The 11101-nt window shown below is 50.4% G+C and overlaps 1 protein-coding gene across 1 annotated transcript; it reads left to right on the top strand.

The window, feature by feature from the left end:
• Positions 1-57: 57 nt before the first annotated feature.
• Lag3 (lymphocyte activating 3) lies at positions 58-7806 on the top strand. The gene is made up of 8 exons (XM_028754524.1): positions 58-373; positions 770-917; positions 1312-1604; positions 2200-2463; positions 3017-3292; positions 6648-6884; positions 7158-7288; positions 7546-7806. The coding sequence occupies exons 1-8, from the start codon at positions 316-318 to the stop codon at positions 7726-7728; spliced, it is 1590 nt and encodes a 529-aa protein (XP_028610357.1). The 5' UTR covers positions 58-315; the 3' UTR covers positions 7729-7806.
• Positions 7807-11101: the final 3295 nt, after the last annotated feature.

Below are 11101 nucleotides of genomic sequence, written 5' to 3'. Positions count from 1 at the left end.
GGGGGGGGGGCAGTGGGGAGGAGAAGCAGAAGGCCTGGAGCAGTTCAGATTCTAGCTAGCTGCAGTGGGCTTGCCTGCACTACATTCTGGGCCTCAGTTCTGGCCTCTGATCATTGTCCTGCTGCCTTCAGACCCCACACTCCTGGGGGTCCTCCTCACCCTACATTCTTTCTGAAACTCTGCCTCATCTCCCTCCTTGTGGAACACTTCTCTCTCTCTCTCTCTCTCTCTCTCTCTCTCTCTCTCTCTCTCTCTTTCCTAGGACCTTTTTCTGACCTCCCTTGGAGGGCTGGGGAGGCCCGGGCCATAGAGGAGATGAGAGAGGATCTGTTCCTTGGTCTTTTGCTTCTGAGACTGCTTTGGGAAGTTCCAGGTAAGACCGGGAGTCCTGGAAAAGCCAGCGGGGACCTGTATGGCCTGTCTCTTTAGCTCTGTGGTGATCTTCGAATGCCTTCTTTTTAGGAGGATATGTGTGTTGGGGGAGTTAACACAGGTTTTCTTTGTGTTGCCCTGGCTATCCTGGGACTGGCTCTGTAGACCAGGCTGGCCTTGAACTTACAGTGATCCACTTGCCTCTGCTTCCTCAGTGCTGGAACTAAAGGCATGCGCCATCCATCACCTTGTATAAGGGCAGTCCTTCCCATCCCAAAGCTGCCTCGGTCTCCCTTCAACAGGGAGGAATGATGCTTCTCTCTTAGGAATGCCAAGGCCCTTCTCTATTCTCAAATCTCTTGGCTCAATGCCCTCGGCCTCTCTTTTGCTCCACTAGTTGTGTCTTCAGGGCCTGGGAAAGAGCTCTCTGTGGTGTGGGCCCAGGAGGGAGCTCCCGTCCACCTTCCCTGCCGCCTTAAATCCCCCCACCTGGATCCCAACTTTCTGCGAAGAGGAGGGGTCACCTGGCAACATCAACCAGACAGGTATGAACTCTAAAGTTGGACAACAGAACCTCCCAATGCTATTCTAACGGATAAAACCCCGTCCAAGCCAGCTTTGTCCTCTTTGTGAGCCCCTCCCTCTGAAGCCAGTAGCTCAGTGTTCTCTAAAATCACAGAGCCTTCTTGTGGATTTTCTCTGCAACCTGCTCCCCACACACCTGCATCCTATAACCCCACCTCTCCAGTAGCACAGAGTGCTGAAGACCAACGGAAGTGGGGACAGGAGTAGTTACGGGGGAGAGGGGAGGCTGCTGATGGTCAAGAGGTCTCCTAGGCGGGTTAACTTTATCCTCAAAGCATGCTTGCAGTGCATCTTCTTCATGGTCTTTTCAAATTGCGCCGGAATTTCTCAGTCCCATTCTCTCTTCCCAACCAGTGGCCAACCCACTCCCGACCCGGCCCTTGACCTTCGCCAGGGGATCCCCTCGCTTAGGAGACTTGAACCCCGGCGCTACACGGTGCTGAGCGTGGCTCCAGGAGGCCTGCGCAGCGGGAGGCAGCCCCTGAATCCCCACGCGCAGCTGGAGGAGCGTGGCCTCCAGCGCGGGGACTTCTCTCTGTGGTTGCGCCCAGCTCGGCGCGCCGACGCGGGCGAGTACCACGCTACCGTGCGCCTCCCGGACCGCGCCCTCTCCTGCAGTCTCCGCCTGCGCGTCGGCCAGGCCTCGAGTAGGTGGGGCGGGACAAAGGGAGAGGGCCTGGGAAGCAGATCCCTGCTTCGCCGGGGCAGGGAGAGCAGTGGCTAGGGTTGTGCTTTAGGTCCTGCCTGAGGACCTCCAGAAGTGTAAAAGAAGGGACGGCCACTTGATGACAGGATGGAAAGGCAGGGTGGCAAGTGCCCCCTGAAACGCACGCCTCTAGGTGGGGATGAGGGGGCTATGGAGAAATTGTATCACACGCTCCCCCTTTTCCCCCACCTACAGCGCAGTGCTATCCTTGGTAGAGGAAGAGAAGGGGAAGCACCTTTCCTTTTGGGGGCTAGAGTGATTTATTTAAGATATTTGTAGCTGATTCTCAGGCCAGGTCTGCCCAAAGCCAACTAAAGTAGAGGCAGGAGACGGTGGGAAGGAGTCCTGGGTCTCTTGGAGATCCACTCTTAAGCACCCGCAGGGTTCAGGAACTGAGTTGGAATGGGCGGCTGTGTGGAGAATCTGAAAGCATTCCCCGTTTCCATGAGTTCTGAGCTTGGTTTGGCCAGCTGCGTTGAGAAAGTATTTCCATCTAGTGGACTGATTTTTTTTTTCCCTTTTTTACTTTTGCACAGTGATTGCCAGTCCCCCAGGAGCCCTCAAGCCGTCTGATTGGGTCATTTTGAACTGCTCCTTCAGTCGTCCTGACCGCCCAGTCTCTGTGCACTGGTTCCAGGGCCAGAGCCGAGTGCCTGTCCACAACTCACCGCATCATTATTTAGCTGAAAGTTTCCTCTTTCTGCCCCAAGTCAGCCCCCTGGACTCTGGGCCCTGGGGCTGTGTCCTCACCTACAGAGATGGTTTCAATGTCTCCCTCACGTACAACCTCAAGGTTCTGGGTAACTCTTCTAAACAGTCTTTGCTTTTCACCACAACCTTCCTGCTCACCACCTCCCTTGACTCATGGGCCCCCAAAACTGTTTCTCAGCTGTGTGTGGAGTCAGTGTCCAAACCATTTTCTCTCTGGGCATCTTTTAGCTGCTCTCCCTCTTACTTTTATTTATTTATTTATTTATTTATTTATTTATTTATTTTCATTTTAGCATGCATTAGTGCTTTGCCTGCCTATATGTTTGTGTCAGGGTGTTGGATCCCCTGGTACTTGACATACAGACACTTGTGAGCCACCATGTGGGTGCTGGGAATTGAACCCAGGTCCCCTGGAAGAACAGCCAGTGTTCTAAACTGCCGTCTCTCATTGTTTATCCCTTGGGTGTTCAGCCTTCTGATAGTCTTTGGTCTCTTGCTGCCTCAGTTTCCCTAGTTTATCTGCTTCGTTCTGTGTTACAGCCAAATCCCTCCTTCTCCCTTCCGTCTTGCTTCCGTGATGTCCCCACTCTCTAGCCCACTGTATACCCTTGGCAATGACTTGGCCTTTCCTTTTCTCTCCAGGTCTGGAGCCCGTAGCCCCCTTGACAGTGTATGCTGCTGAAGGTTCTAGGGTGGAGCTGCCCTGTCACTTGCCCCCAGCTGTGGGGAACCCTTCTTTGCTCATTGCCAAGTGGACTCCTCCTGGGGGAGGTCCCGAGCTCACGGTGCCTGGAAAGAGTGGAAATTTTACCCTTCAACTTGAGGCTGTGGGTTTGGCACAAGCTGGGACCTACACCTGTAGCATCCTTCTTCAGGGGCAGCAGCTCAGGGCCACTGTCACGTTGGCAGTCCTCACAGGTTAGCCACAGGTGGAAATGAAATAGCTTCCATGTATGTGTGTGTGTGTCTGTGTGTGTGTTCGTGTGTGCGCGCGCATATGACTGCTACATGTTCCTCAGCACGTGTGTCGAGGTCACTGGACAACTCTGAGGGGTTAGTTCTCTCCACCCACCTTTCTCTGGATTCTAGGGTTTGCAGAGCAAGCACCTTTTCTCCTGTAGCTTAGGATGACTTGAACTCCAGATCCTGCTGCTTTCAAGGCCCAAGTGCTGGGACTAGAGACATGTACTACTGTGCCTGTCAAATTATGAGCTGGTTTTTTTTTTCAGCCCTGTGATAAAACAAAACAAAAAACAAAACCGAAACTGAAAATCTCCCCTTGAGTCACAAAATAAAAGTTCCACTCTTCTCTAAGGGACTCCCCTACTCTGAATTGCTGGGATGTCCAAGAAGGTAGAAACAGAGATGATAAAGATTTGAAGAAAAAAAAAATTTTAAGAAGCTAGAAACAAACAACAGCAACAACAACAAAAAGAAGCTAGAAAGAGAGATGATAAAGATTTGAAGAAAAAATTTTTTAAAAGATTTATTTATTTATTTTCTGTCTACAAGTACACTGTAACTGTCTTCAGACACACCAGAAGAGGGCATTGGATCCCATTACAGATGGTTGTGAACCACCGTGTGGTTGCTGGGAATTGAACTCAGGACCTCTGAAAGAGCAGTCAGTGCTCTTAACTGCTGAGCCATCTCTCTAGTCCCCCCCCCCCCAAATTTTTGAATGGTTAAAATAATGAAGCATATATTCTCAAATCCTTGTCTTCTTTTGGCACAGGGCTCGGTTAAAATTGTGGGAGTTGACCTGGGTTTAGAAGGACCTGATAGCCGGGCAGTGGTGGCATACGCCTTTAATCCCAGCACTTGAGAGGCAGAGGCAGGCGGATTTCTGAGTTCGAGGCCAGACTGGTCTACAGAGTGAGTTCCAGGACAGCCAGGGCTACACACAAGAGAAACCCTGTCTTGAAAAACCAAAATAATAATAATAAAAAAAAGATAAATCAGTCCCTTGATAGCAAATATTTAGTACATAGGGTTTGGGTTTTTTTGTTTTGTTTTGTTTTTAAGACAGAATAAAACAAATACAGGCAAAAACAAAAACAAAACAACCCCAAATCAGAAAGTATGTGTTCATTGATTGGCAGCTGTCGCCTGTGACAGATCGGCTACATCTGTGGTTACTTAGCTTCGGCCATGAAGCAGCACCACATGGCAGATGTTTAGCCTTGTATGTTGGAGCCAGGCAGTGGTGGGACACTGTCGTAATCCTAGCACTTTGCAGGAGGATCAGGAACCCAAAGCTAGCTCCAATGTATGTGGTGAGTTCGAGGCCAGCCTGAGCTACATGAGCTTCTATCTCAAAACAAACAGACAGACATCGAATCCATGAATGGGTAAATGACCTAACAAATAATGTTAACCCTGAATCCCACACACGTTTTCTATCACTCTATCTAGATAGTATGTTGGCTCAACCCTTCAGCTTCCCAGAAAACCCCATCTTTTCAGGTCACCCCTTTGCTAACTCGGGCTATCAGCAACTCCATTGAAATCCCACTCATCCCAAACCCTTCTTTGTCACATTCAACGGTCTCCAAAGTCCACCCATTTTTCTGCCTGTAATGCTTCGGGGTGCTCTAGTGTGTTTGTGCTTTCCAGGAAGGTGGATCTCTGAGTTCGAGACCCGCCTGGTCTACAGAATGAGTTCAGGACAGCCAGCGCTACACAGAGAAACCCTGTCTCAGAAAACAAAACAAAACAAAAAAAACCCTGTGTTCAGGTGCTCAGGGGGAGAGAGATTGTCATTTCTGCTGTACAGAGGAGGAGTGTTCAATGCCACACCACTGCGAAATGCTAGACTCAGGGTCTAAACTTGAAAGTTGGGTATCTGTGTCACTAAGTCCCCCCATTCCCTGCTCAGCAGGGTGAAGGCCCTTCACCATTTGTCCAATTCCTACCATCCTATCTCTAGTCACCTTGGAGCACGTTCTGCCTGTGGATCAATCAGTTGCTTACTTGTTCTGTAAACATCCAAGAAGCCGCCATAACCTTCATCCAGAGGCACCACAAAGCTGGAGGGCACTGGTGTGAGCGAAGTGATGGGGGCCGGGGAAGTTGTGAGGAGTACCGGGTGCTGATTTGCCTGACTGAGCATTGAGAGTCTGAGCCATTTAGAAGAGCATACGCTTGTGAGTTGTGTGTTTCTGTGTGAGCATGCACACACTGGGTGAGACGTGAGAATGGAGTGTTGGGTCCCTGGAGCTGCCAGGGGTGGGTGCTGTGAACAGAACATGGGTCCTTGGGAAGAGCAGCAAACCTGAATGTCTTAGTAAACCCGGAGCCTCCAGTCCATTTTATTTTATTTAAAAATGTACTTAATTAATAAGTCAGGTGGTGGTAGCACACGTTTTTAATCCAAATGCTGGGGAAGCAGGGGCAGGTAGATCTTTGAGTTCGAGGCCAGCTTGGTCTACAGAGTGAGTTCCAGGACAGCCAGGACTACAGAGAGAAACCCTGTCTTGAAAAACAAACACATAAAAAGTATTTTATTATACCTGTATGTGTATTCTGCCTACTTGTACATCTGTGTCTCTCATCTGTGTCTTCTATTTCACAGAAATAGAAGAGGGCATTGGTCTCCTGGATCTGGAGTTACAGACAAGATTGAGCTGCCATGTGGGTGCTGGGAATCGAACCTGGGTCCTCTGGAAGAACACCAAAGACTCTTAACCACTGAGCCATCTTTCCAACCTTATTTTATGTTTTAAAACAAGGTCTCATGTAGCTCAGACTGACCTTGAATCCAACGTGTACTGGATATTTAGTTTCTGATTTTCTTGTGTCAATACCAATTTTTATGGTGCTGGGAACTGAAGCCAGGGACTCAGACATTCTAGGAAAGTGTTCTATCAACTGAGGTGCACCCCCAGCAGGAGTGCTATTTCTCCTGTGGCCTTCAGTACCGGTCTGAGTTTGAATAACGTCTTGAAGGGTTGGGAACATTTTGAGTGCAGTATGAAGTTGACTGTGGCTAGGTGGGACAATCCCAGTACTTATGAGATGGAGGCAGGAGGGTCAGGAGTTCAAGGTTATGTTTGGCTACATAGGAAGTTTAAGGCCAGCTTCAGTTTCATGAGATCCTGTCTCAAAAATACAAAACCAAACCAAAGATAAATGTAGTCATGACCTATGACCTCTGCCCTGAGGTTTTCCCAACCTGAGCCCAGTCAGAGTGAGGTGGCAGGAGACATGGATTGCAACACTGATGACAGCTAAGGGGTCAAGGCCCCCATGAGCTCTCCCTCTGATTTTTCAGTGACCCCTAAAGCCTTCGGGTTACCTGGCTCCCGGGGGAAGCTGTTATGTGCGGTGGTCCCAGCATCTGGAGAAGAAAGATTTGTGTGGCGCCCCCTGAACGATCTGTCCAGGAGTTCCCCGGGCCCTGTGCTGGAGATGCAGGAGGCCAGGCTCCTTGCTGAGCAGTGGCAGTGTCAGCTGTATGACGGCCAGAAGTTTCTTGGAGCAACTGTGTACACCGCAGAGTCTAGCTCAGGTCTGAGGTCCCAAAACATCATGGCCCCAACTCAGAAGCCTTCCAAGTCCCCCACTCGTGCCTATCTCCTGCCACCCCTCCCCCCTTCCCCTTCCATCAGGGACCTGACTTCCAGCTCTCTAGGCCTGACCTATTTCTGTCACTAATTAGCTGAATGATCCTGGACAAGTCCCTTAAACTCTCTGGCCCCATTGTATCTGAAGTAGATGAGAGTGTAGCAAGCTATCCTTTCCCATCTCCAACCCTGGATCTAATTCAGTGCTTTCTTCACAGGTGCCCAGAGTGCTAGGAGACTCTCAGGTGACCCTAAAGGAGGCCATCTCTTCCTCGTTCTCATTCTTGTTGCCCTCTCTGTGTTCCTTTTGATGACTGGGGCCTTTGGCTTACACCTATGGAGAAGACAGGTGAGCTAGGACACAGCTCCCTGTCAGACCTCAGAGTGCTATGTGGGATCCCCCTTCCTCAAGGAAGAGAACCCATATTGGGTCCTGAATATGCTTCCAGAGTCACTGTACTGTGAACACCTTGTAGCTGGGAAGCTTAGAGGGGCTGAAAGAAGACCCTGGGCCAAATGGGGAAGTCTGGGAAGAAAACAGTAGAGCCCTGTGATTATCCTGATTCTCCTTCGTCCTCCATTGTCCTTTCCGTCTTTCCCCCACAGTTGCTACGGAGAAGATTTTCTGCCTTAGAGCATGGGATTCACCCACCTCCGGCTCAGAGTAAGATAGAGGAGCTGGAGACGGAGATGGAACAGGAGACAGAGCCCGAGCCCGAGCCCGAACCCGAGCCGGAGCCCGAGTCACAGCCCGAGCCACAGCTGGAGCCAGAGCCCAGGTCGCTCTGACCTGGAGCTGAGGCAGCCAGCAGGTCTCAGCAGCTCCGCCCGCTCCGCCCGTCCGAATAAACTCCCCGTCAGCAGCAAGCTGGAGTCTCTTTCTTGTCTGGAAAGGTTCCTGCCTCTCCCAAGCCACTAGGGGCTCCCTTCTCTCACTCCAGCCACACAACCTACTTTCTCCAGCCAATCTTTCTCCTCATTCCCTTTTCTGTTGCTTGCCTCTTTGTTTCTTTCTCGGTTGTCCCCTTTCTATTAAGTAATCCATTTTTACCCCTGAGACCTCCAAAGAGCCCTCATTTCTGACATCCATAGCCCTGTCCCCATCTTGTACCCACATTGTGCTGGCTCTCCTGGTCTCCTTTATATATTTGTCCCTTTGGCCCACACCAAGCTCAGCTGAGCTTCAGTACTTGTGCTCAGACCCCTGGCTACAGAGAAGGAAAGCACAGACAGGCAGGCGCGAGTGCTCTCACACACGCACGCGCGCGCGGACACACACACACACACACACACCAGCCACGTGAAGTCCAGGAGATGGGAGCCTCCTAATCTTTCTGGATAGCCAGCCAGCTGACGTTGCTACCTCTGCCCCATCCCCCATGTTTGTCATCCGTAGGTGACTTTTCTGGCCCCAGGCATGACAACACACTGCCACCTAGTGGTCAGCACTCGTCACACCCCAGAGGAGGTCACTGGACCAACTGCCGCAGCTCGGTCGTCTAACACATTGCAGTAGGCTAGGTGGAGCTGGGATGCAGGTGCTTCATTTACATATGCACTCGGCGTGCGCAGCCTTGAATGTGCTCCCAGCATCTGTCACGTGTCTGATGTACCCTGCAGAAGAGGGACTAAATAATACATGCTTCAGGAAATACAGCCCTGGTACTGGCAAGGTTATAATCCCAGTAAGACAAAGGGGAGGCCTATAAACAAAGACCACAGGCAGGGAGAAAAACAAGCCACAAGGACATCTGTGTATTGCCTGTGGGAGTCCTAAATCCTGAATTCTCATTCTATTACTGTTGATGAGGCTGTTACAAATCTCTTTAAACCTTTGTTTTTTAATCTATTATGTGGGACAATGGTCAGGCACAGAGGCAGACTCAGCTTCATGGGAGACTGAGGCAGGGGGATCCCCTTGGGTCCAGAGTGTTGGACAAACACGGATAACATAGTGAGACCCCATCTTTTAAAAGTAAAAACTGAATATGGAGGTGCCTGCCTGTAATTCCAGCACATGGAAAAGTCACCTACTTAGTAAGTTTGAGGCCAGCCTTGGCTACATCAGATGCTGACTCAAGAATAAATTATACGGTGGGACACGCCATAGAAGCTCCCAACACTCGGAAGGTAGAGACAGGGAGATCTCTGTGAGTTTGAGGCCAGCCTGACCAACCTAGTGAGTTCTAGGATAGTCAAGGCTACACAGAGAGACTGTATCTCAAAAACAAACAAACAAACAAACAATACTTTAATTACTAGGCAGTGAGATGGGGCAGAGGGTAAAGGAACATGCCACGGGAGCTTGGTGACCACGGAAGCTTGGTGGCCACGGGAACTTGGTGGCCACAGGAGCTTGGTGACCATGGGAGCTTGGTGACCACAGGAGCTTGGTGGCCACGGGAGCTTGGTGGCCACGGAAGCTTGGTGGCCACAGGAGCTTGATAACCTGATTCACCAATGCCTGGAATGCATGTAAAGGTGGAAGAAAGAAACCACCAGTTCCACAAGGTTGTTCTCTGAACTCCACATATATGCCATGGCACCCACTACAGCATGAACACACATAATAATAGTATCAAAAGAAATAAAGACATAGACGGAGAGAGGGGCTGAGGAGACGGCTCGGCACACTCCCGGCAAGCATGAGGACCTGAGGTCAGATACCCAGAACCCGTATAAAAGTTAGGAGACTTCCGAAGACCCTTTAGGACACTGCTTTATAGTGCTCCTGTCTCCGATCCCCCTTCCATGCCACTGGGTTTCCACCTGTGACAACCCACGAGTTCCAACCACAACCCAGAACCTCGGAACCTCAGACTGCCTTAAATGGCTGGGTGTTCAGGCTTCGGAGACTCCCTTTTCCCTATGGCTCAGCACAAAATAATGGTGTCACTTTTCATTCTCTGTCCCCAAGTCTCTGCCCCCTCTGTCTCCATGGAGATGGAGATCTTCAACCTCCTGTTTATGCTCAGGCACCTGTGTAGGGTGTTTGTCACAGCTGTGTATATGCCACCATATCTGCAGGCTCCCTTCCTCTCGGAGTCACCAATTTGCTCTCCTGTGCAGAGCTGAAGCTTCCTGACAAATGGCAAGGGTCCAGGCTCCACAGCGAGAGCTCTTGGGTCCTACCCCTTTAACTGAGGCCCAGTGTGTCTCAGCAGCCCTGCCTCAGGTCTTCTTTCCATGGCCTTAGTGGAGGCCACCATGTTTTCACAAGGCAGGGGTTTCCTGGAAAGTTCTGTGGGTGGCATTTTTTCCTTTGCACTAGATAATAACCCATGCCCTTTGGGTTTGTGAGAAGGAGATATTACAGGCTCACCAGGGTTCCTGCAGGGACTTCCCCAATGCTCTTTCATGAAGGGAACAGAGGCAGAGTGGAAGACCACCTTGGTCTTCTGTCTCACATAGAAGATACGTGAGGCCTGCAGCAAAGAACACAAGGGAGAGGGGCTGGCGGCTAGTGTAGAACAGTCTGCACAGTTCACACAGAGCCCTGCTCTCTCGCCAGCAGGATAACTTCTAGCCCTTTCTCTGTCCTTGTAAGATTTCTGGGAGTTAGGATAATTCACTAAGTGTGTCCCCAAGTGGTTGTTTGTTTCAGTTTTTTGTTTTGTTGATTTTATGGTATTGGAGTTTGAACCCAGGATTTTATGTTTGTAGCAAATGTTCTACCACTGGGCTCCTCCGCCTATCTACCAGTTAGTTTATCTGTAAACCAGTGCTCTGGACTGGGAGCCTGAAGGGGAAGGGAGCCTGTGAGGAGATAAGTTCCTTAGGGAACTTTAGGGGTTGGGCAGGGGTGGGGTAAGGGGGTGGGGATGGGGAATCATCTCAGAAGTAAAGAATGTATATTATAACTATCTGTTACTGCACTTAAAAAAAAATTACCCCAGAACTGAGTAATCCTCTCCTAGCCAGAAATCAGGCTAGCTGATAGGGCCTGGTACAGGGTTTGTCACAAGGCTGCCCTAGTGTGTGGCCAAAGCTGTGGTCAAGGGGAAGCGAGGCCTGGGTTGAGGGATCTGCCTCTGAACGGGCACACTTGTATGGCTGAGGGCCAGAGGCCTCAAGTCTTCCCCTTTAGTGCCATGGCAGCTAGTTCTTCCTTGAGCAGGATGAATAAGACAAAAGCAATCCGGTCTCATTACCTGATCCTGAA

This window comes from Grammomys surdaster, unplaced genomic scaffold (genome assembly GCF_004785775.1).
Source record: "Grammomys surdaster isolate TR1022 unplaced genomic scaffold, NIH_TR_1.0 126013, whole genome shotgun sequence".
Lineage (NCBI taxonomy): Eukaryota > Metazoa > Chordata > Mammalia > Rodentia > Muridae > Grammomys > Grammomys surdaster.
The sequence above is the reverse complement of the archived record's forward strand: the minus strand, read 5'-3'. Positions and strand labels throughout refer to the sequence as shown.